The 20,877-nt window shown below is 43.3% G+C and overlaps 1 protein-coding gene across 1 annotated transcript; it reads left to right on the forward strand.

Moving 5' to 3' along the window:
- Window positions 1–14,128: 14,128 nt before the first annotated feature.
- Window positions 14,129–19,683, forward strand: smim19 (small integral membrane protein 19). The gene is made up of 3 exons (XM_083651988.1): window positions 14,129–14,347; window positions 14,859–14,983; window positions 18,198–19,683. The coding sequence occupies exons 1-3, from the start codon at window positions 14,229–14,231 to the stop codon at window positions 18,254–18,256; spliced, it is 303 nt and encodes a 100-aa protein (XP_083508114.1). The 5' UTR covers window positions 14,129–14,228; the 3' UTR covers window positions 18,257–19,683.
- The last annotated feature ends 1,194 nt before the right edge of the window (window positions 19,684–20,877 follow it).

The following is a 20,877-nucleotide window of genomic DNA, read 5'->3' on the forward strand; positions in this document are numbered from 1 at the left end:
CCAAATCTCTCTCATTTCCGTCCCTTGAGTGGCACAGCACTTGAAGGGAAACTGATTTGCATGCAATTGTCCTCTGATTAAATCCTAATCTATTTTTACACCTCAGAGATGAGACAGTCTTTGTTATAGTCCTCTTTTAAGTGGAGCTGGAGGACATTCAGCTCCAGTCCATACAGTGACAACAGCTAGCATCACACCACCTGCAGCACACCCGGAATCCTGCAGCACGCCCGGAAGCCTGCCCTCTACTGTTTTGAACCAGAGGGTAACATGGGTTCCTGGGTAATGAAATCAATTTCAAGTGAATCTGTTGTACCAAATCCTAACCTTTATTTTATACAGGGGAAGTCTCACTGAGCGCTATGCTCTCTTTTTCGGGAGCACCCTGTTCACATTCACACACATTCACTCCTGGAAACTGACCAGTACAACCACAGTCTGATCTGCTGGCCACTGAGCAGCTCCACTGGAGCGGTTGGGTTTAAGGGCCTTCCTCAAGGCCACCGCAGTCGTGGTAACGAGGGAGGGGCAAGTGCTGCCTTTTCACTTTCCCCACCCAGATTTACCCTGGCGGTCCCGGGGATTGAACCAACGAGCTTGGGGTCACAAGCTCGTTTCTCTAACCTTTAGGCCACCACTGCCAGAATGCAGCTGTTAGACCAGACGGCAAGTATGGTAGTTCATAAGGCAGGTAGGAGGTGAGGCAGGGCTATTTCATTACCAAACATACCACATGACACATAAGCAATGGAACCCACACAACACAAATATAAAAATGCTGAAAACAACTACAGAATATGTTAAATTTCCAAGAGTAAATCAATTCAGATTTGGGGCTGGTTTTCTGGGTTTAAATTAAGTGAATTTGTGGGCCAAGGTGAAAGAGCTCATTATCCTTTGCCATTAGTCAGAGAGATGGATCCAATCGTTCTGAGGAGTCTCAATGGCAATTCATTTCCATGGGAACGCTAAACTGTTCTCGTGCACGTGTATAACCTTGGTAGTTGCACGACTTACTGTTCAACTGTGGTAACTGGAGAGGAAAGTGCCAATCGTTTAGTCAGGTCTACTGTCACTCAGAAAACTCTATTGTACCTAATACATGAGTTCAATAGTTTCCACAATTGCCAGATGGGATTCAAAGAGTCTCATTTTTATTTAATTTCTGCAGGACATGTTTGCCCTTGAAGATGTTCCTTTGCTGTCGAATTGTCCAAAGATAGGCAGCATTTTCTCAAAGACATCTGACTCCTGGCAGGCTTTTAATGATACAGTATGAGGATTAACTCTGCCGAGATGAAGGCCGACATGGATGGAGGCCCGAAAATATCCACAAGTACATTCCCACAGATGGAATAACGTTTAGTTCAGAAGTTGCACAATTTGTGAATTAAAATGTGACAAAATTTTGAATTCACTAAAGCTTCCAGGCACAGTGCAAACCAGAAATGTCATATTCCTGGATGGTATTGTGATTGATGAATCTGAGTCTGAATCTGTAATGTCAAAGAAGTGGGTATAGTTAGCATGAGCATTGTTGGGCACCATGGCTGAACAGAGAAAGAACAGAGAAACGGCATCAACAGAAAAGACGTCACAGTGGACACATTGATTGATTGTCAGCTGATCTGGGGCAAGAGCAGTGCAGAAACACCGCAACAACAAAGATGGAGACTAAATACAAACAACAACAATCTGATTACCACTTTAAGCCAGTATGTTAATCGTGTTTTTGGTCATTTTGTAGTTGTTTGTCTCACTAACTATTTCTAGAGAAATTGACAAGTTTAATATGTTTTCATGCTCCATTGTGATAGACCAAAATAAATCCATTTAAACAAAATTAGTCCCACAGGAGCCACACTATTAAGAGTGTCAACGCACTGAGATACTCGTCAGAATGATTTAACACAGTCTTTGGGCCTGCATCCCTAACTAATATGCCTTCTGCTGTGATTTTACTGAAAACTTATCTTGATCTTATTATTAAGTTTATATTCTATGGATATGAGCTGGTAAGTTCCGGTACCTTCCGCTTCACTCTACACAGTACACACAAATATTTACACTGACAGTCACTAGAGAGGCTCTGAAGGTTCTTTGAGAAAGCACACACCGGAAAACCAGTTTCACATAGTATTTTTTGTGTTTATGTCTAACTCGTTCTTTTCTCTGGGTGTTTGGTGGCATCTAAATAATTTAGTTGTCATGGCAAGATTTCCAACCAATTCCCCATCCAGGTTTGGTGCATTGACTAGAAGGCGAAGCAATGTGAGATTCTCTGTAAACTGCACGCTTGAAAAATGTAATAATAGGAAATCTAAAGGCTCATGCTAATTTATGTATGCCGTGTCTTCTTTAAATAGGCCTAAATCAGACATGTTCACGACAACAGGCGAATTAAAATGTTAAATCTATGGGACCTTTCACAGGACCTTCTTTGCATGAGGAACCGAGCATAAACTGTACTGGTGCTGCTGATAGACACGCACGCATGCACGCACGCACGCACGCACACACACACACACACACACACACGCACACGCACAGGCACACGCACGCACGCACGCACACACACACACACACACACACACACACACACACACACACACACACACACACACACACACACACACACACACACACACACATGGGGGATTTGAATAATGTCTCCATTTCTTGTGCTGCATGTCAAGCTGAAGATTCGCTCATTCCCAACTAATAATTATTCACTGTAAACTGACATTAGACATGGCTCACTTCTCAATGCCCTACTGTATATTTAGAAGCTTTCTTAAAAAAATCCACACATTCAATTAAACAGATGGACCGTGAGTACAGGAAAATATACTAATACCGGTAATACTATATAATCAATTAAGCTCATAGGCATTACATTTTGAGGCTTTTGCCAAACACATTTGCCCGTTTTCATCAAACATGTATTGCATTCGTCACCAAAGTACAAGTCATAAAGTGAAGAAGTGTGAAACTAAAAGAGACAGACTTCTCTTTGGACTTCAGGAAGGTCTTATGGAGCGGGACCGTTAAAGGGGCTGTATTATGCTGAATATAATTTATTGTTATTTTATTCTGGGACTCCAGTAGAGTAGCTTTGCATGATTTACAGTTCAAAAAACTCCTTATTTGTCTTGTACTTCGTGCAGCCCCTCCATTCAGCCTCTGTCTGAAATGCTCCTTTCTAATGAGGATAACTTTCACATATGTTCACCTCATTATTTGAAACTTTGGCCACGTTTAATATGAACGTCCTACATTGTAACAGTATATATGACTATAAGCATAACAGGTCCCCTTTAAGGTTAATTGGAGATGTTTTGCAGCTGGAGAAAAGGGATGATGCAAACAAACACAAAAGTCTTTTGAATTGTCTCAGAGATATACAATTATCAGTGTTGTGTTTTCTGTGAATAGGAGCTGGTGGACCTTCATTGTGTGAAGAACCGGTTCTGCCCTCTGCTCTGCCCCACCTGCCCTTCGGTGGGCGGTGACAGCTAAAGCTAATGACTGGGCCCTCTGGCAGGCTGCTGTCTCTGACCTTGTACACTGGTTTAACCCAAAGGAATAGCACTAACCCTCAGCACACATTGTCCAGACATGAGAAATGGCTCAAATCCCTGCTCCTGGTGCTGCTTTGGCCCTGCTGGAGCCACACAAAAAATCTGACTACCGCAGTAAAGCATAATGCTGGTGTTCATTGTAGGGTGTAGGTGTGTAGGGTCAACGTATCATGTGATACAAATTGGACAAGTCAAGTAGACCGAACCAAATGAAAAGCCTTTCTGTCTGCAACCTGAGCTCCAATAGGTTCAATAGAGCTCAACAGTCACGTGATGTCTCCCAGTCCAGAAGTGAGTTCCCCATTACATTTCTCCATAGACATTTCGAAAAGTCCTTATATAACGAGTTTTAAGGCTGGAACCAAGCCAACCAGTGACCTACCGAATCGTGACCATGAAACATTTCACTTGGAGCAAAAACAAAAAATAAAATGCGCCTTTTATTTTCTATAGGAAGCCAGTCTCATTCAGTTCAAGTGGCTTTGATATGATGACAGGGAACATGTCACAGCTCACTCTTAACCAGTAGATTGTTCCGTGTACGAGTGTAACCGGCATTGTGTTGTTGATGGGGATCGAACCAGGGAACCTGTATAAGCCATGGGCTCTAGCATCTGCTGCTAAAGCGTCACTTGAGGTCTCAGGGTGAGGTGAGGTTTACCTACTGCGCACAGCACTACCTGCTGGCCACCGTTACACAAAGTCTGTGAATCAAATTGTGACTCAGAAAATGTATTCAACTTAAACACAAACACAAACACAAACACAAACACAAACACAAACACAAACACAAACACACACACACACACACACACACACACACACACACACACACACACACACACACACACACACACAAATAAAGCCAAAGATATACAGCAACGTGGACAGCGCAGCACAGGTGGCTCTGCTCTCTGACAGCTAATCCTGTGGGAGCAACAAAACGTTTCTGTGAACTTACACAGACTTGCTGCTTGTCTGCAGCTCTGATGGTTTCTGCCTGTGTTTGCCTTGTGTTTTCCACATGGAACCTTATTTCATTTCTTTTTTACATCTTTCAGATGTCTAACACTTTTAAAGTATAGCAACTTACATGGCTTCATAAAGCACTGTTAACAGACCCATTGACAGATACAGGGTTATTTATCAATATAAACATTTGCAAAATAACAGGCCAAATTTAATAATGCTTACAAGACTCAGGTAACTATTTTTTGATAGAGCTGTAATTCCTAAGAAATGATGAGCAATTAATAATTAAAACAACCAGTTGCCAAGTAACATGAATAAAGTATTTACAAACCATTACTCAATAATTATTAAATGATAAGTAGTCATCACACAGCAATGATTATTAAACTGTTTGATGATTCATTTAATTCATTCTCTTCATTTATTATCTCCGCCAGGCAAACCCTGGAGATCATGGGTTCAGTGTGTCTGTCCCTCGGTCCGTCCGTCTGTCTGTCCGCAGTTAATCTTACATAGTTACTCCTGGACCAATCAGCCTAATATTTTCCATGCACATTTATGCCTGTATGCTCACACTCATGATTCACACTTTTTGAAAAATCTATTTTATTGACTGTTTTATACCGTCATTACAATTAAAATCTGTCTGCTTGATTGTCTGCCTGCTGACTCCTCACTAACACCAGCAAGTGATCTGCTCCCGACAACAACATGGCGGCAAAGCTAACAGAAACAGGGATTTATTAATCTCGTATCATGCCTAACTTCACTGGATGATAACATATCGGGTATAGAATTAATCTGCAGATGCTCTGGTTCAAAATGAGACCAAACTTTTCTATGGATGTCATGTTTTTGAGCCACGACAAGTCGACAAAGGCCAAAATGTGGCCTGCAACAGACTAGGGAAGGTTTCACTACCACTTCCGGTTTAGGCATATGCACCAGAGCCATTTGTCCGCCATTCTTTTTATGCCTCCACTGGCGATAGCCATGGCCGGAGGCATAATGATTTTGGGTTGTCCGAGAACGCGCATCTGTCTGTCCGATTCTCATTAACGCGATATCTCAAAAACGCCTTGATGGAATTGCTTCAAATTGGGTTCAAATGTCGACTTGGACTCAAGGATGAACTGATTATATTTTGGTGGTCAAAGGTCAAAGTTCAAGGTCAGTGTGACCTCACGACTGTCATTTTCATGCTCGTTAACTCGATATCTCAGGAAAAATAGTTTTACTTGGTCAAACCAAGTGATTCAGCTATACTTGGAATTACGAGAGACCATAGAACATTTCACTCTGACCAAAACTTAGAAACAAAACACTTTTTTTAATTCATTTTTTTATTTGTGTCCGCATTTTGACTTACCACCCCGACACACTAACTTGTTTGTCTATAAATAATGTACTGTTGCTTTAAGTGATCACAAAGAGTAGGTGATGTGATTTTAAGCCTTTGGAGCAGCCAGAAACCAAAAAAAAGTCAAATTATGAGATTATTTTATTTTAGATTGTTTATTGCTTTTTCATGTTTCGGTCACGCTCAATCCAACCACCCCGCTACGCAAAATAGATAGGGGAAACAGTTTTACTATGGTTACACTATTAATACAAAGAAAATGTTATTTCAAATTGAATGCATACCATCTAAGGTCAGGAAATTTACCACCCCGCTAGCCATCACATACCACCCTCTCATGTCTTATTGGGACGTGGATGGGATAATATTAAGGATTTTATGCCTGAGGAGGGAAATGTGTTTTCTTGGAAGTCCTTTCTCGGCCTGTCTTTTCCATTGAAAATGGCCGTTGTTGTTCTTCCGCTTCCCAGTGGGGAAACAGCGCCCTCTCTGCTGTGGCTATGGGTGGAAACCCGTAATTGCACATCCGGAAGAACAGAAATTACAGTCGCTAGGGTTGCGTACCAAGATCCGGCACCACTATGGTACCAGTACCTTTACAACCAGTGTTACCGGTACTGAATTGCAATGCAGATTTAGGAGCTTCATGAGAAATGTTAAACTTTTCAGAAAAGCACTGGGTGAGTGACGTGAACCGCTTTTTCCAGCCGACCAATTGCAATGCTGGCTAGCTGGTTAGTAAGCTAGCAGCAGGTGACATCCTCTGCTTTTATTTCTCCTTAGAAAAAGCGCCCCAGGCAGCGCTTTCTCCACACTAAAATAACAAGCAGAAAAATGCTATGTGGACAAACGCCCTTATTTACTTACACAACATGCCCCCTTTCTGGTCTAAGAGCAACACTCCCCCCTGTGCTTTCCATTGCTTTTAACACATGACACCAGGAAGTGTAGTGTGTGGGTACTGGGCTGATTTGTTGATTCATGGATGAGTGGGAGGGAATATATCGGCTTCTAAGTATATTCACTCATACACACAGAAGCTGGCAACCCAGTCAATTTAGAACATTATATCTCTAACACAGATGCGCTGGCTAATCCATAAGCAAATTCTATTATTTCCAAATCCATGGAGATAGTAGTAGGCCACAGTCTTCCAAAAGCATCTTCAAATCTGGGTTTCTTCTGCTACACAAGCAGCAACACAAGGGATTCTCACACAGCAGAGAAATGTTGAGCTTTGCCTGGGAGGAACTTTGTGATCTGTGTCCGCCATCTAGTGGGAAACGATATGAGTGACTTGTTGTATGGTGAAACAGGGCTTGGGTTCTTCTCTTATGCTTTCATGCAAAAACGTCATAAATCTGATTTTAGATTCAATTCATCCTTAATTGTTGTTGCAACCCATCCTTATCTGATAAGATTTCCAGGGAATGAGGAAATGAGGGAGGGACAACAGGTTTGTTGAGATCTTATCCTCCTGCACATTCAATACGAGGAGTAAGAATATATAAACTCTTCCAAAAAGTGTGGAAACTTGACCTTGCATCCAAAGCTGTGTTCAACTGAAACCAAAATAGAAAAAAACTGAAATACCAATTTTTCCCCCCTTTTTCGTTTTACAATAAAAACGTTTGTCCGTTTCAAATCAAGTACAGTATACATACAATTTACAGTAGAAATTAACAGTAAAGAATAGGGTTTTTCTTTTTATATCAATGCCATAATTTCCTGAACAGCAACAGTGTAATTGTTAGGTGTACACCGTGATACACTTCCTAACTACCAATAAAAACAAAGACAGAACAAGTCACATAGTCCGATCACCCATCAGAGACACAATACACAAGTACAGATTGTACATGATTCATCATTTGCACATCCCACCCACACAAGAGAAAAGAAGAGACAGCACAACAGCATCATTAAGCCCAACACATCCCAGAGCCTCCTAAGCCGGCTGGAAGTGAACAACACAAGTCAGTCCTCCAGGATATCAGGGAACTGCAAGCCATCCACCATGATAAAGAATGATCCCCATGTTGTCCAGCCCAATATTAAGAGAACTCTGCTGTGTGGACTCTCATGTGTCTCTTCAGGGTTTGTTGATGACCAAAACATTTACCACAGACTGCACATTTAATTGATTTATCTCCTGTGTGGACTATCATGTGTCTCTGCATGCTTTCTTTGTGACCAAAACTGTTACCACAAACTGAACACTTAAATGGCTTCTCACCTGTGTGGATTCTCATGTGTCTTGTCAAGTGTACTTTATGACCAAAACTGTTCCCACAGACTGAGCATTTAAATGGCTTCTCTCCTGTGTGGACTATCATGTGTCTTGTCAAGTGTACTTTATGACCAAAACTGTTACCACAGACTGAGCATTTAAATGGCTTCTCTCCTGTGTGGACTCCCATGTGTCTTGTCAAGTGTACTTTAATACCAAACCTGTTACCACAGACTGAGCAAATAAATGGCTTGTCTCCTGTGTGGATTCTCATGTGTTCTTTCAAGTTTTCTTTACGACAAAAAAGGTTACCGCAGACTGAGCATTTAAATGGCTTCTCTCCTGTGTGGATTCTCATGTGTCTTGTCAAGTGTAGTTTATTACCAAAACTGTTACCACAGACTGAGCAAATAAATGGCTTCTCTCCTGTGTGGACTATCTTGTGTCTGTTCAAGTCTCTGTCTCTGTTATGAACATATCTTTTACCAGAAACTGAATGACTAAAGTCTTTATTCCCAAGAACTTCACTGTTTTTCTGTGAGTCTAAGAGAGACTGAGGTTGACTAGTTTCCGTCCAACCATCACTGTCTTCAGTCTCAGAAGAGTCTGAAGTCTTGCCAGCACTGGCTGGTTCTGATGCTCCACAGTCCTCTCCATCAGCTTCTGTTTTCATCTGCTCAGAAGAGCTGCTGGATAGAGGCTCTGCCTCTCTCTTCTCCTCAGTTTGACTTTGATGAAGCTGTGAGGACTGAGGTTTCCCTTCCCCATCTTCACTCTTAGGAACAGGAGTGAATTGGAACTTGGTGATATCACCCTCCTCCAGCCGTTGAAGCTGCTCTCCCTCCTGACTGGTCCAGAGCTCCTCCTGTTGGGGCTCTGGGTCCTCCTGAAGCTGCTCTCCCTCCTGACTGGTCCAGAGTTCCTCACATTCCTCTTTAATGTGTGGGGGCTCTGGGTCCTCCTGAAGCGGTTCTCCCTCCTGACTGATCCAGAGTTCATCCTGTTCCTCTTCAATGTGTGGGAGCTCTGAGTCCTCCTGAAGCGGCTCTCCCTCCTGACTGATCCAGAGTTCCTCCTGGTCCTCTTTAATGTGTGGGGGCTCTGGGTCCTCCTGAAGCTGCTCTCCCTCCTGACTGGTCCAGAGTTCATCCTGTTCCTCTTTAATGTGTGGGGGCTCTGGGCCCTCCTGGTCCAGACTGGGGCTCCACTCCTGCAGCTCAGGGGGAACTTCTTCTTTACTGAACAACAGCTGCTGGAAGTCTGGATGTATGGCTGCTGCTCTGTGTAACAGCACTTCAGGATTTAAACCCGTGTCCAGCAGCTTTTGTTGTTGTTCGTTCTTTTTGGAACGAGAAGATTCTAGCCTGATATCAGACTGAATGGTTACCTCGTTACACTCCATTTCCTTCTTCAGAAGCAGTCAACTCAGAGGAGTGGGACGATCTGAACTGAAGGTCTGGACTCAGGCAAAGAAGCTATTCCTCCACGTACTCTCTGCTATCTTCTTTCAAACAGCCCACACAAACAGCCACTAGTTCACCAACGCTGTCAGGTTTTGGACATGAGACGTTTCCATACAGTGACACAGGAACTTTTTCCCCTTTACGTTTTACTGACACATTCTTCAAAGCTCCAACAACGTTAGCTCCATTAGCTTCACTCAAGACGAATGCTTAGAAGCTTATTCTTCCACTCAGTGCTAAACGGAGCCTCGGCTCCAGTTTCGTGATATAATCCATTGGTCAAATAGAGTTGTAAATTATACTAATGAAAGGGGGAAAAAACTCGGTAAATTGCCTTCTGCTAATGTCAATGTGGCAGGGTAAATCGAGCAAAAAAAAAATCTTTAATTCCGGACAGGACTTTTCAAAATAAAAGCCATCATTCAGACTCGCTAAAATATACAAATTGAACTGATGTCACACAAATTGAATATACTGTAACGAGGTGGGTTTGTGTGCTACTGTAAGTGTGTGGGATTGACATGTCTGTGGGGAATTACGGGGGGTCTGTGAAGGCGACATGTGGCCAGTGGGTGGGGTCAGGACACTAGGTGGGGTGAGAGGGGGGTTCACCTGTGATTGGCTGGGGGGAGGGGAGCTGTGGGCGAGAGGGGAACAGCTCGGAGAGTTGGTGTGTGGAGCCTGAGGGAGACGGCTGTGTTTGGGGAGAGCGGAGAACTAGGAGGGAGCTAGCGTGGTTTTGGTGTGTGTTGTGGGGTTGTTTTGGCGTGGGCTACGGCTGACAGTAGCCCTGGAAACTGTGTGTTAACAGAATAAAGTGCGGTGACTAGATCCTGACTCTCGCCTCGTTCCTGACAATGCTACAGTGGTGTCAGAAGAAAAACTAAGACTGGAAGACTCGAGCGCGACCTGGCGTTAGCGGTTAGCTGTTTGTGTGCTAGCTGCTACAAGGACCACGTGGAATGGTGCGCAATGAAGAACGCCTGTCGGTGGACGGGGGGGAAAAGGAGCTACCGACCCCGGAGTTTGGCTCGGTGCTTGCTGGCATGGAGGGCCGCCTGAAGCAGGAGCTCAGCGCGGTACTTGCCGGCGTGGAGGCCCGCTTGATGCAGGAGATCAGACGGCTGTTGGAGGCGACGCCTGCCTGGGCAGAGGGGCTTATGGAGCTACTACGGGAAGTCGCGCAGCGCGGAGAGAAGCAAAGAGTGTGTTGGACCTGTGGAGAACCGGGCCACGTGGCGAGGTGGTGCCGCAGCGGTTCCGGGGGACAGACGGGGTACGCGGAGCAACGATGCTGGGGACGGCCAGGTGTCTGCTGGTCGTGCGGAGCCTTCGGGCATCTCGCCAGGGGGTGTCCGGAGGCTGTCGGGGAGCAGAAGACGGCGGGAGAGGAGAGACGTGCAGGCGGCTGGCAGGTGAGGCTCTGCTGGTCGTGTAAGAGGCCTGGACATTTGGCCAGAGACTGCACTGAGACAGTGGAGGTCAGGGAAGAGACACGGGTTGGGGAGAGTGTGGAAAGCCGGGGGGAAGAGAACGTTGTGAGGATCGGGAGAGCGAGGCTCATATTTCCAGGTGAGCAGGTGTCGCTACTAACGCCGGAGGGACCGGCACAGCCGAGCTGCGCTACGCCCCCCACGGTTGCTGTACGGGAAGCCGAGGTGGTGGTCGGGGCCGTTTGTGTTCTCCCTGCTGTCCTGGGCAGGCCGCCCCCTGGGGGAGGGGGACGGGAGGACGGGCGAGTGCGAGAGGCGGAGGAAGAGGAGTACTGTTCAGATGAAGAGGAGTTCTGTTCAGATGTGGACCTGGAGGACGACAACATGACCATCATGGATGTCGACGCGGATGAGTGGCAATACAGGCAGGTGGAGGACGCGGATATTGGTCCCGCGTATACGTGGGTGGTGGCCGGACGCCGGCCCCCTGTGGAGGAGATTCACAGGTGTTCCGGTGTCACAAAGGAACTGTGGGAGATGTTTACCGACCTGCATCTGGATGAAGACGGAGTGTTGGGGAGGGGGGAACAGGGGAAGAGAGGGTTCCGGGCGGTGGTACCCAGCTACCTGCAGGAGTTGGTATTACGGTGGGCACACAGGGGCCCGGGACCCGGTCATCAGGGGACTGAGGAGGCGGTCCGCGGTGTTTGGGCACGGTTCTATTGGAACCAGTACGAGGGGGATGTGCGGAACTACTGCAGTGCGTGTGATGACTGTGGGACACAGGGGGGGGCTGAGGAGAGTCACCCGGCGGAGGAGTGACCCCACTGGGGGGGGGGAGAAGGACTTGTGTGCTTCTGGTGGGCCAGAAGCTTTGATGTGAGGGGGAAGTGTAACGAGGTGGGTTTGTGTGCTACTGTAAGTGTGTGGGATTGACATGTCTGTGGGGAATTACGGGGGGTCTGTGAAGGCGACATGTGGCCAGTGGGTGGGGTGAGAGGGGGGTTCACCTGTGATTGGCTGGGGGGAGGGGAGCTGTGGGCGAGAGGGGAACAGCTCGGAGAGTTGGTGTGTGGAGCCTGAGGGAGACGGCTGTGTTTGGGGAGAGCGGAGAACTAGGAGGGAGCTAGCGTGGTTTTGGTGTGTGTTGTGGGGTTGTTTTGGCGTGGGCTACGGCTGACAGTAGCCCTGGAAACTGTGTGTTAACAGAATAAAGTGCGGTGACTAGATCCTGACTCTCGCCTCGTTCCTGACAATGCTACAATACATACCCTTGGAAACTGTTATAGCATATTGCATTGTTGCATTGTTGACAGCTGTTGAAATTTGGAAATGCAAAAATCTCTCAGACCACTGAAAGGCCATTGACACAAGCCGATTTCAAAAATATAGGCTAGGCCTATAACAAATCAAAAGTTAGTCGTTGCAAATCAAACTCACTTGATACGGTGCATACTTAGTTGTCATAGAAAACTGCACTTGGAGCTATATGTGTGTAAATTTGATTGTTGTTGACATTTCTGGAAATGCAAAAGTCCATGCTTGCCGTGCTCTCTCAGACCACTGAAAGGCCATCGAAACAAGCAAATTAAAAAATATAAGAAATCAAAAGTCAATCAGAAAGTCAAAAATCTAATCAAACTCACTTGATAGCCTACATGTTTGTCACTTCAGTTGTCATAGGAAACTGCACTTGGAGCTAGATGTGTGTAAATTGTATTGTTCACATTTCTGGAAATGCAAAAATCCATGCTTGCCATGCTCTCTCAAAGTGCAGTTTCCTATGACAACTGAAGTATGCACCTATGTATTAAGTGAGTTTGATTTGCAACGCTTTGACTTTTTTTTAGTATATAATTTTTTTATTGTTTCGTTTTCAGACATCAGTTTAATGCCATAAGCAATTTGGTGTACACACCCAAGGAAAGAACAACACAACTGCAGACGGGACAGAACCCAAAACAAATAATCTTCAAATAAGTTGCATACAGTGTGACAGTGTCCGAAAAGAAACATTTTCTCCCACCCCGTAAACTTAGTCCCATATCCAGTTGATTATACAGATTTTGGATTTAAATGGTAAAAAAACACACACACACACACACACACACACACACACACACACACACACACACACACACACACACACACACACACACACACACACACACAAAACACAAAAAAACACACACAAAACAAAAAAACAAATTCAAACTGAAAGACAGAAAAGAGAAAGAAGAAAAACAAACAAACAAAAACAAAATAGGAGACAAAAAACAAACAAAAACATTACAACGAATGACTTTTGATTTGTTATATATTTTTGAAATCTGCTTGTTTCAATGGCCTTTCAGTGGAGACTGGAGAGCACGGCAAGCATGAATTTGAGCATTTTGTGTGTTGTACATACACATCTGGCTTCTACATGTATGCACTTTATGTATTACATTTCATTTGCAACAACAGTTGAATTAAAAAAATAAAATAATTAAAGTTTATTTTTTATTATTGGCTTATTATTTCACTGGTCTGAGTGTGTCTCATTCGTGCAGCCATGCAGACATTTCACAAGCTATATCTGCAGAACTAGCCTACCTACTTTTCACAAGACCACATCATCCATTTTGCATAATGGCTATCGCCTATACTTGTAAATCTATTTTCTTGATGTCTTCCAAGAACCCCATAGCTACTCTAGTGCTATGCAGGTGTCAAATGTTTTCTGCACGCACCCTGTGCTTAGATGTCTTATGCCTTGTAAAACAAGGTAAATTAGGTTTTAATAAGGTTTCCCATTAAATAAAGAAGTAGCCTTAAGCAACTTCATTATTTTTTAATACTTGCCCAAATTTGGCATCTAAAGCATTTCAAGAAATAACATACCGTCTCCTTTGTATTTGTTCTGCTGGTCTATTTTCATTCAAACATTAAACTAGAGGTTCATCTTAGTGTTCAATTATGTTCATTAGATGACTACTTTAATTTTTTATTGTAAAAACGTCACTTTATTGTGCTTTTATTTTGAAGGCAAAATGACTAACCCGGAAGTAAATCTATGGGAATTATGTTTTTGTTGAGTCCTCCACGGACGTACGAGAGAGAGGCCTACAGGCTGATTGATTGTGTGTGTGGAATAATTTAGATTAGCCTACTTTCAAATTCCTTTCGTAGGCTACATATTGACTAGCAATGGGCGGTCACGAGCCCGAGTCTTTAGATTACTCTGTGCACGAAGCCTGGAACGAGGCCACCAACGTCTACCTGCTGGTTATCCTGGTCAGCTTCGGCCTGCTGATGTATGCCAGAAAGTAAGGGCCGCTTACTACACTTAAATAGACATTCATCCTACAGATTATGCATAGATGACATTGCATAAAGATGACATGGAGTACAGTACAGCAAAGACGGTGGTGTCTCCCTACCTCACACCCTGCCTTCCTTCGCCGTTTCTCTCGTAAACAGACCATAACAAAAGATGGTCCGGCCGATCTCCATTCAAAAATCTGGCATTGTAACGTTAATGTTTCCTTTGCTTACAGGCAAATGCGCTTATGTTGTATGACATAACTTAATGTTTTTAAGAATTGTGTTAGGCAGGCTTAGGGAAACATCGGCATACATTCGATACATTCGCGACCAGTTGCAATGTGTATCATTAGGGTCTGTCTTTTTATATGTTTTTCTTGGGGGGTTAAATATTAGGCTAATTGAAATCCTCTGTCCAGCAAATTATAGGATTGTAGTTTATTTATTGATTTAATTTTTATTTTCAACCGCTTGAAATATAGTTTATTATCTTTGTCTGTATCTCATATTCAGAAACAAGAGGAAGATCATGCGTATCTTCACTCTGCCTCCCACCGTCGGCAGCAGCCCGGAGCCCAACTTCTATGACAGTCTGCAGAAGGTCCGCCTGAGGCAGCAGCTGGAGATGTACTCTCTGGGTGAGTGTCACAGTCACAGTCATCAGAAAAAATTTGTGTTGGTGAACGGCGACATACAATTTTTTTTTGATCCAGATGAATTATGCCATGAAGTAGGCTACACGTGATTTTTCCTCAATTCAAAGCTAATCTTGCATGTCAAGAAAGCCACCTTTTTTCTGATCTTTTCCCCATTTTCTCCCCAATTGTACTTGGCCAATTTCCCCTTGCTACCCCAGTCGCTGCACCACCCCCTCTGCCGATCTTGGGAGAGCTGTAGACTAGCACCATGCTTCCTCCAACAAAATGGCAGTTGCCAGCCGCTTCTTTTCACCTGACAGCGGGGAGCTTCACTGGCAGGACATAGCACGTGGGAGGATCACACTATAGAGAGACAAAGTGACCGCCTACTTCCTGCTTCAGCACTGTACCAGAGATTTTCATCCGCCATTTATTTTCCCATGCACATTTCGTAAAATGCGTATAAAAATAGTTTTAATGGTTCAAACCAAACGGTACAGATATATTTAGAAACAGGAGAGACCGCATAACATAACACAGGTGCAAGCAAAACACTAATGAGGGTTTCCAAATTCCAATCATGGAAGTTGGAAACCCTCATTAGTGTTTTGCTTGCACCTGTGTTTACCCTGCCTTTTCGACACAAAAAATGGCCCCGTGAGAAGGGTCTGTATGGACTCCTGACCAAGCCGGGGTAATGCCGTTGCCCACCTACCTCATGTTGGTAGGCAGGGAATCTACCGCTACACTAACCGGACGCCCAAACGTAACCGAACTGAAACGTAACATTTAGTTTTGTATGAAACCGCTCAATGAACTACATCTCTCGTCTCGCACAATATAAGTTGTCTGAAGCGTCTGGTCGGAGAGAGAGTTATGTCACTTACACGACTGGTTGTGTGTAGTCGTTCTAATTTATAACTTAATAGTGCAACAGTCTTACGACAGACTGTGACTTTCTTGACTTGCAAAGTTATCTTTGAAATTGACAAACATATGTGTGTACGTCATGGCACATTTCAAACGGGATCAAAAAATTATTGTCATGATTGGATTTTTTCCTACGCTGCTTCATATAGGGCCCTCCCGGAAGGGGCGTGGCTTTGGCTCTCTATATAAATAGGAAGAAAAAAATATTTTGCAAAAAGGGCACTTATCTAGTCAGAGGCCAAAAGGGCAGGTGTCTGGCCACCACCTGGGCTCCATCTGTGCACATGCCTGCTGACTGCAACACAGAACCTAACCTACATAGAGATTTTCATCTAGAATTTACCTGTGCATCTTTTTGTACTCTGGAGCATAGGATATGACTAGGGGTGTCACGATACACTAATTTCACGATACGATACACGATATTGGGTTCATGATAACGATATTTTAACACGTTAACTGCCAACGACGTATTGATACGTCAAGCAGAATCCAACCGTTTTTTTTTTTTTGACGGTGGGGCGTTGATCAATCCCTTTTACGTCTCCTATACAATTATTGGAGGTATTGAATGTGTATAATCTATTTTACCGACCCACTAAGTGTTGACAGTGCTCCCCCAGACGAGCGAAATCAAAGAAAAAACTGCCGCGGGAGCAAGCCATTCAAGGAAATGGCGAGGCGATTTTACAGTAATCCAGACTTGTCTTGCCCGAGAGCGACCGCGCAGGCAGCAGCACACAGAGAGCGGAGAGCGATTTGCAAAATAGATTATAGGTGAAACACACTTTGAAACACCTCAGAAAGGCCAGAATCAACATCTGCCCATCGCCCACGCATTCCCCGGCCCATCTTGACTCGCACAAGGAGCGTCCGCACGCAGGCAAGCAGGCAGGCAGGCACGCAGGCAGGCAGGCAGGCAGGCAGGCAGCAGCAACGCGCTTCTGACACGCCCGCTGTAGAGCCAGGAGGAAGGAGGAGAAGACACACGGAGGGAGGAGTTTGAATGAGAGGGGTGTTTCCTGCTGTTATGGAGGAAATTACTGTTCAAAACTATTGTTTAGAATGTCTGACGGTCTTACTGATGCCAAAAATGAATGGTTAAAGTGACTTTTCTATCGAATTTCACAAAAAGCCATTTATCTCTGAATAAATTTCCAGACGCTGAAACCATGCTGTACTCAACGGCTAATATCTACATAACTACAAACTAACTCTTTTAGACAGAGAAAGCACACATTCTATTAGTACTTTTCTGAACTTTGTGTTCACAAAGTCCAACCAGAAAATTATGCTCGGCTCTTGTAAAATGAGCCAGAATCCTCAAAAAAAGGCCTGGCAGAAGCTACCTACAGTAAAAAAAAAAATGGCTGGCAGTCAATGTGTTAACAATATTTCTTTTAACAAAAGTAAATAATTTTTATGTATTTATTTATCATTTATTTAACCATGTGAGTCCCGTTGAAATCGAAACATCTTTTCAAGGGAGCCCTGGGAAAATACTGGAAAAATAGTCTTTCATTTGAAATACACAAAATACAAAACAAATGCTGTTTTTGGAAATTGTTATTATAATAACTAGAAAACAACATGGAAGATAATGCTTCTCTTGCAATAGAATGTGTCACACTGTCACAAACTAAATGTTTGTTGCATGGTGAAAGAAAAATAAAGTATACAATCTATTTCTTAAATAACTCATGCTCAATGGTCCCTAAACTTATGTAATCTTATGTACCCCTTGAGCTGTTTTGCCATGCCAGTAGTAGTCTACCCCCTCACTCATGCGTGTTGATTCTGCTAAATTTGTTCTATTATTATTCAGGAGCAAAAAAAAAAAAAAAAATGTGACGAAATATCGTGACACCCTTAGATATGACTATAATAAATGAACAGGTGATTGCATTGTAATCAATCATATTGATAGGAAATGCATCTAACATCATGATAATCATGCTATGACTAGAGACAACTTATATTGATGTTGTAATTCCTACTGATTACCAATAGAGGTTTATAAAGGTTATATATTACTAAAATGCCAATTTAAAACAAACAGTAGTGGCTGTGTGAGCACCTGTAAAAATGTTTACTATTTGTTGTTTGGTATGATGAAGAAAGTCTGAACTGTTATACTGTTTTGAGATCTGCTTGGAGTTGTAATGTGTCTGTTTTAGGCAGGCATCATTAAGTGTCATCAGTGTCTGTGTCACACATCGTGTTGTCCTTGACCATTTTGAGGTCAATGAAACGGTTCTGCTCCCTCCTCTGTCTTGTTTCGTAGCCAGGAAGTTCGACCAGCAGCAGGGCCAGACGGAGAGTGTGCAGCTCTCCATGGAGTGAAGACGGGAAGCAAAGTCCACGCCAGTGTTGCCAGATACCGCTAATGGCTTCCATCCCAAATATTGTTCAAAACTCGCCAAAACACACAAAAAACCGCCCAAATAAATGCAGCTCTATGGAAACAGCTCTGTAAACACACCCAAGCCAGATGGAGCTATGGAGAATGGAGGAAAGCAAGTATGCAAGGGGGTTGGATGCCACTCCACGCTGCAGGTATCGCCAGAAGATTGCAAAACATATAGGACATGATTCATATACAATGAAGGGAAGCCATTTTTTCCAGTAACAGTGCAAACCATAGACATTTTGCTAGTGCTTTCCTATCGCTTCCTATGTAGCCTGCTGCTGGTTGCCCTCCAGCATAATCTGCACCTCATATCCATTATACAGTTAATGGTCTCACCCCTTGATGTGACGTCACCTGAAAACAAGCTATGGAACCCAAAACAGTCCAATTGACAGAAAACCAGCCAATCTGGCAACACTGGTCGATAGAGCTGCCACGATTAATCGATTAGTCGATCGACAGAAAATTAATCGACAACTATTTTGATAATCGATTAATCGCTTTGAGTACAATTTTAAGAGAAAAGGTCTAAATTCTCTGATTCCAGCTTCTTAAATGTGAATATTTTCTGGTTTCTTTACTCCTGTATGACAGTAAACTGATATTATCTTTGAGTTGTGGACAAAACAAGACATTTGAGGGCGGCATCTTGGACTTTGGGAAACACTGATCGTCATTTGCTACCATTTTCTGACATTTAATAGAGCAAACAACTAATCGATTAATCGAGAAAATAATCGATTATGAAAATAATTGTTAGTGGCAGCCCTACTGGTCGACGGTCCCTCCCTCCTCTTCTGGCAACACTGGTCGATGTTCTCTCCCTCTTCTTCAAGCCTTCTTCCCATGGATGGGAACAGCATGGGTTGGCTGTCGTTACAGGCTGAGGCCTATAATAGAGACGAGACGCCACCATTTTCCAGTTGTTTCTGTTTGACTCCATGAGTGGAACTGCGTCTGTCTTCATTCACCTCCCATTGTCCCTTTGTCTACATTCCTGAAGCAGAGATGGATGGATAGTTTGACACATCACTGCCTTCTCACATACTCTATAGCCAGGAGTGAAATGACATCATCTGTAACTGCCACTGTGATATTTTCAGTGATGTGGGGGGAAATGATCGGCAACAAAAGGACCTAAATGTAACGTCATTTCCAGTTTTTCTGATTTCCCATCTAGACTCTTTGCTTTTTATTTAAATATTTTGTTGGATATGATCAAATCATGATTTTACTTTTTAAATAGATGTTTGCCACATGATTCTCATGCATTTGTGGATGACTGATATCGTTTTTCTGCTGCCAAGTGGTTGCTTTAGGTAGTACGTCATTTCAAGTTTTAACTCTGAAAATAAAGGAATATAAAAATGAAGGGACCTCTTCACTTCAGCCCCTCCACAGAGCTCTCAGAATAGGACAATACAGTATACTGTCAATAAGGCTAGGCCAACCACTGCAGTTAACAGGCCCTTATGTATGTGTGCGTGTGTATATATATATATAGTACATAATATGCTTTGTGGAAAAATCACTCAACTCGAGTCAGTGGACAGTCATATGTTTGAGTCAGTATGAGAACAAAGCTATGTTATTTAAAAATCCATATCAACCCCTTTTCAAAAAATCAGCAATGTCTCAGTCTTTGTTTGGCTGCACATTACAGCTACTCCTTTCATAGCACCCCTATTGATTTCAGTACCTTCAAAAGAACCTGATGATAACCAACCATTAATAATCACTCCATTTAGCCTACCTGGGAATTAAAAGAATCTGGTACTGAAGGGCTGACATCACTTTGATGGTTTCAATTTCGACAGTGTAAACAGAGCCATAGAGTTATGTACACCTTCGTAAATGTTTTATTTCCTACACCAGAGACTGATAAAGCTTGGCACAGACATTTTGAGGCCAATATACAGAATGCTCCAGGCATGAAACAGTATTTGTCAAATTGTACATGGTATTTCTCCATTATTGGTTGCACATGCCTCGACTCAAATGCCAGTCATTTCAAATGCCAGTCATTCTCAGCATAAGATTGTCCAAACAGAACAGCAAGATTTTAAAGACGTACGCAAACTCTGCCCAATATAAAAACACAAATATATACAGTAAAACAGCCATAGCCTTAGCACAGGGCAATCAAGAAAAAAAATGCAGTATAGCAGTGGTTCTCAAACTTTTTTGCCTTTAGTACCCCCTTTACCTGACTACAAAATTTTGCTTGGGAAACTGCAACAGAAAACTATAGCATATGATGCAATGAATGCATGATAATACACCTTTGGAAGTATGGAACATTACAAAATAAGAAATTGAGTGAAAGAGTTGCAATTAGTGCCTCCTGAGCAGATTTATTTTATAGTTTCATTTTCACGATTCTAGGGGTATGCGTACCCCAGTTTGGAAACCACTGCAGTATAGGAAGCTTATTTCAGCGTGCGAGCAAATCAAGTTCAAGTGGTTGCTGCCATATGAGATGCTCTAGTAAACATAGAGCTTTAGTGCCGGTGGTGAGGGCAGATATGAGATGTTCTAGTAAACATAGAGCTTT

The sequence above is a fragment of the Poromitra crassiceps genome, assembly GCF_964638095.1.
Source record: "Poromitra crassiceps genome assembly, chromosome: 15".
NCBI classification, from domain to species: domain Eukaryota; kingdom Metazoa; phylum Chordata; class Actinopteri; order Beryciformes; family Melamphaidae; genus Poromitra; species Poromitra crassiceps.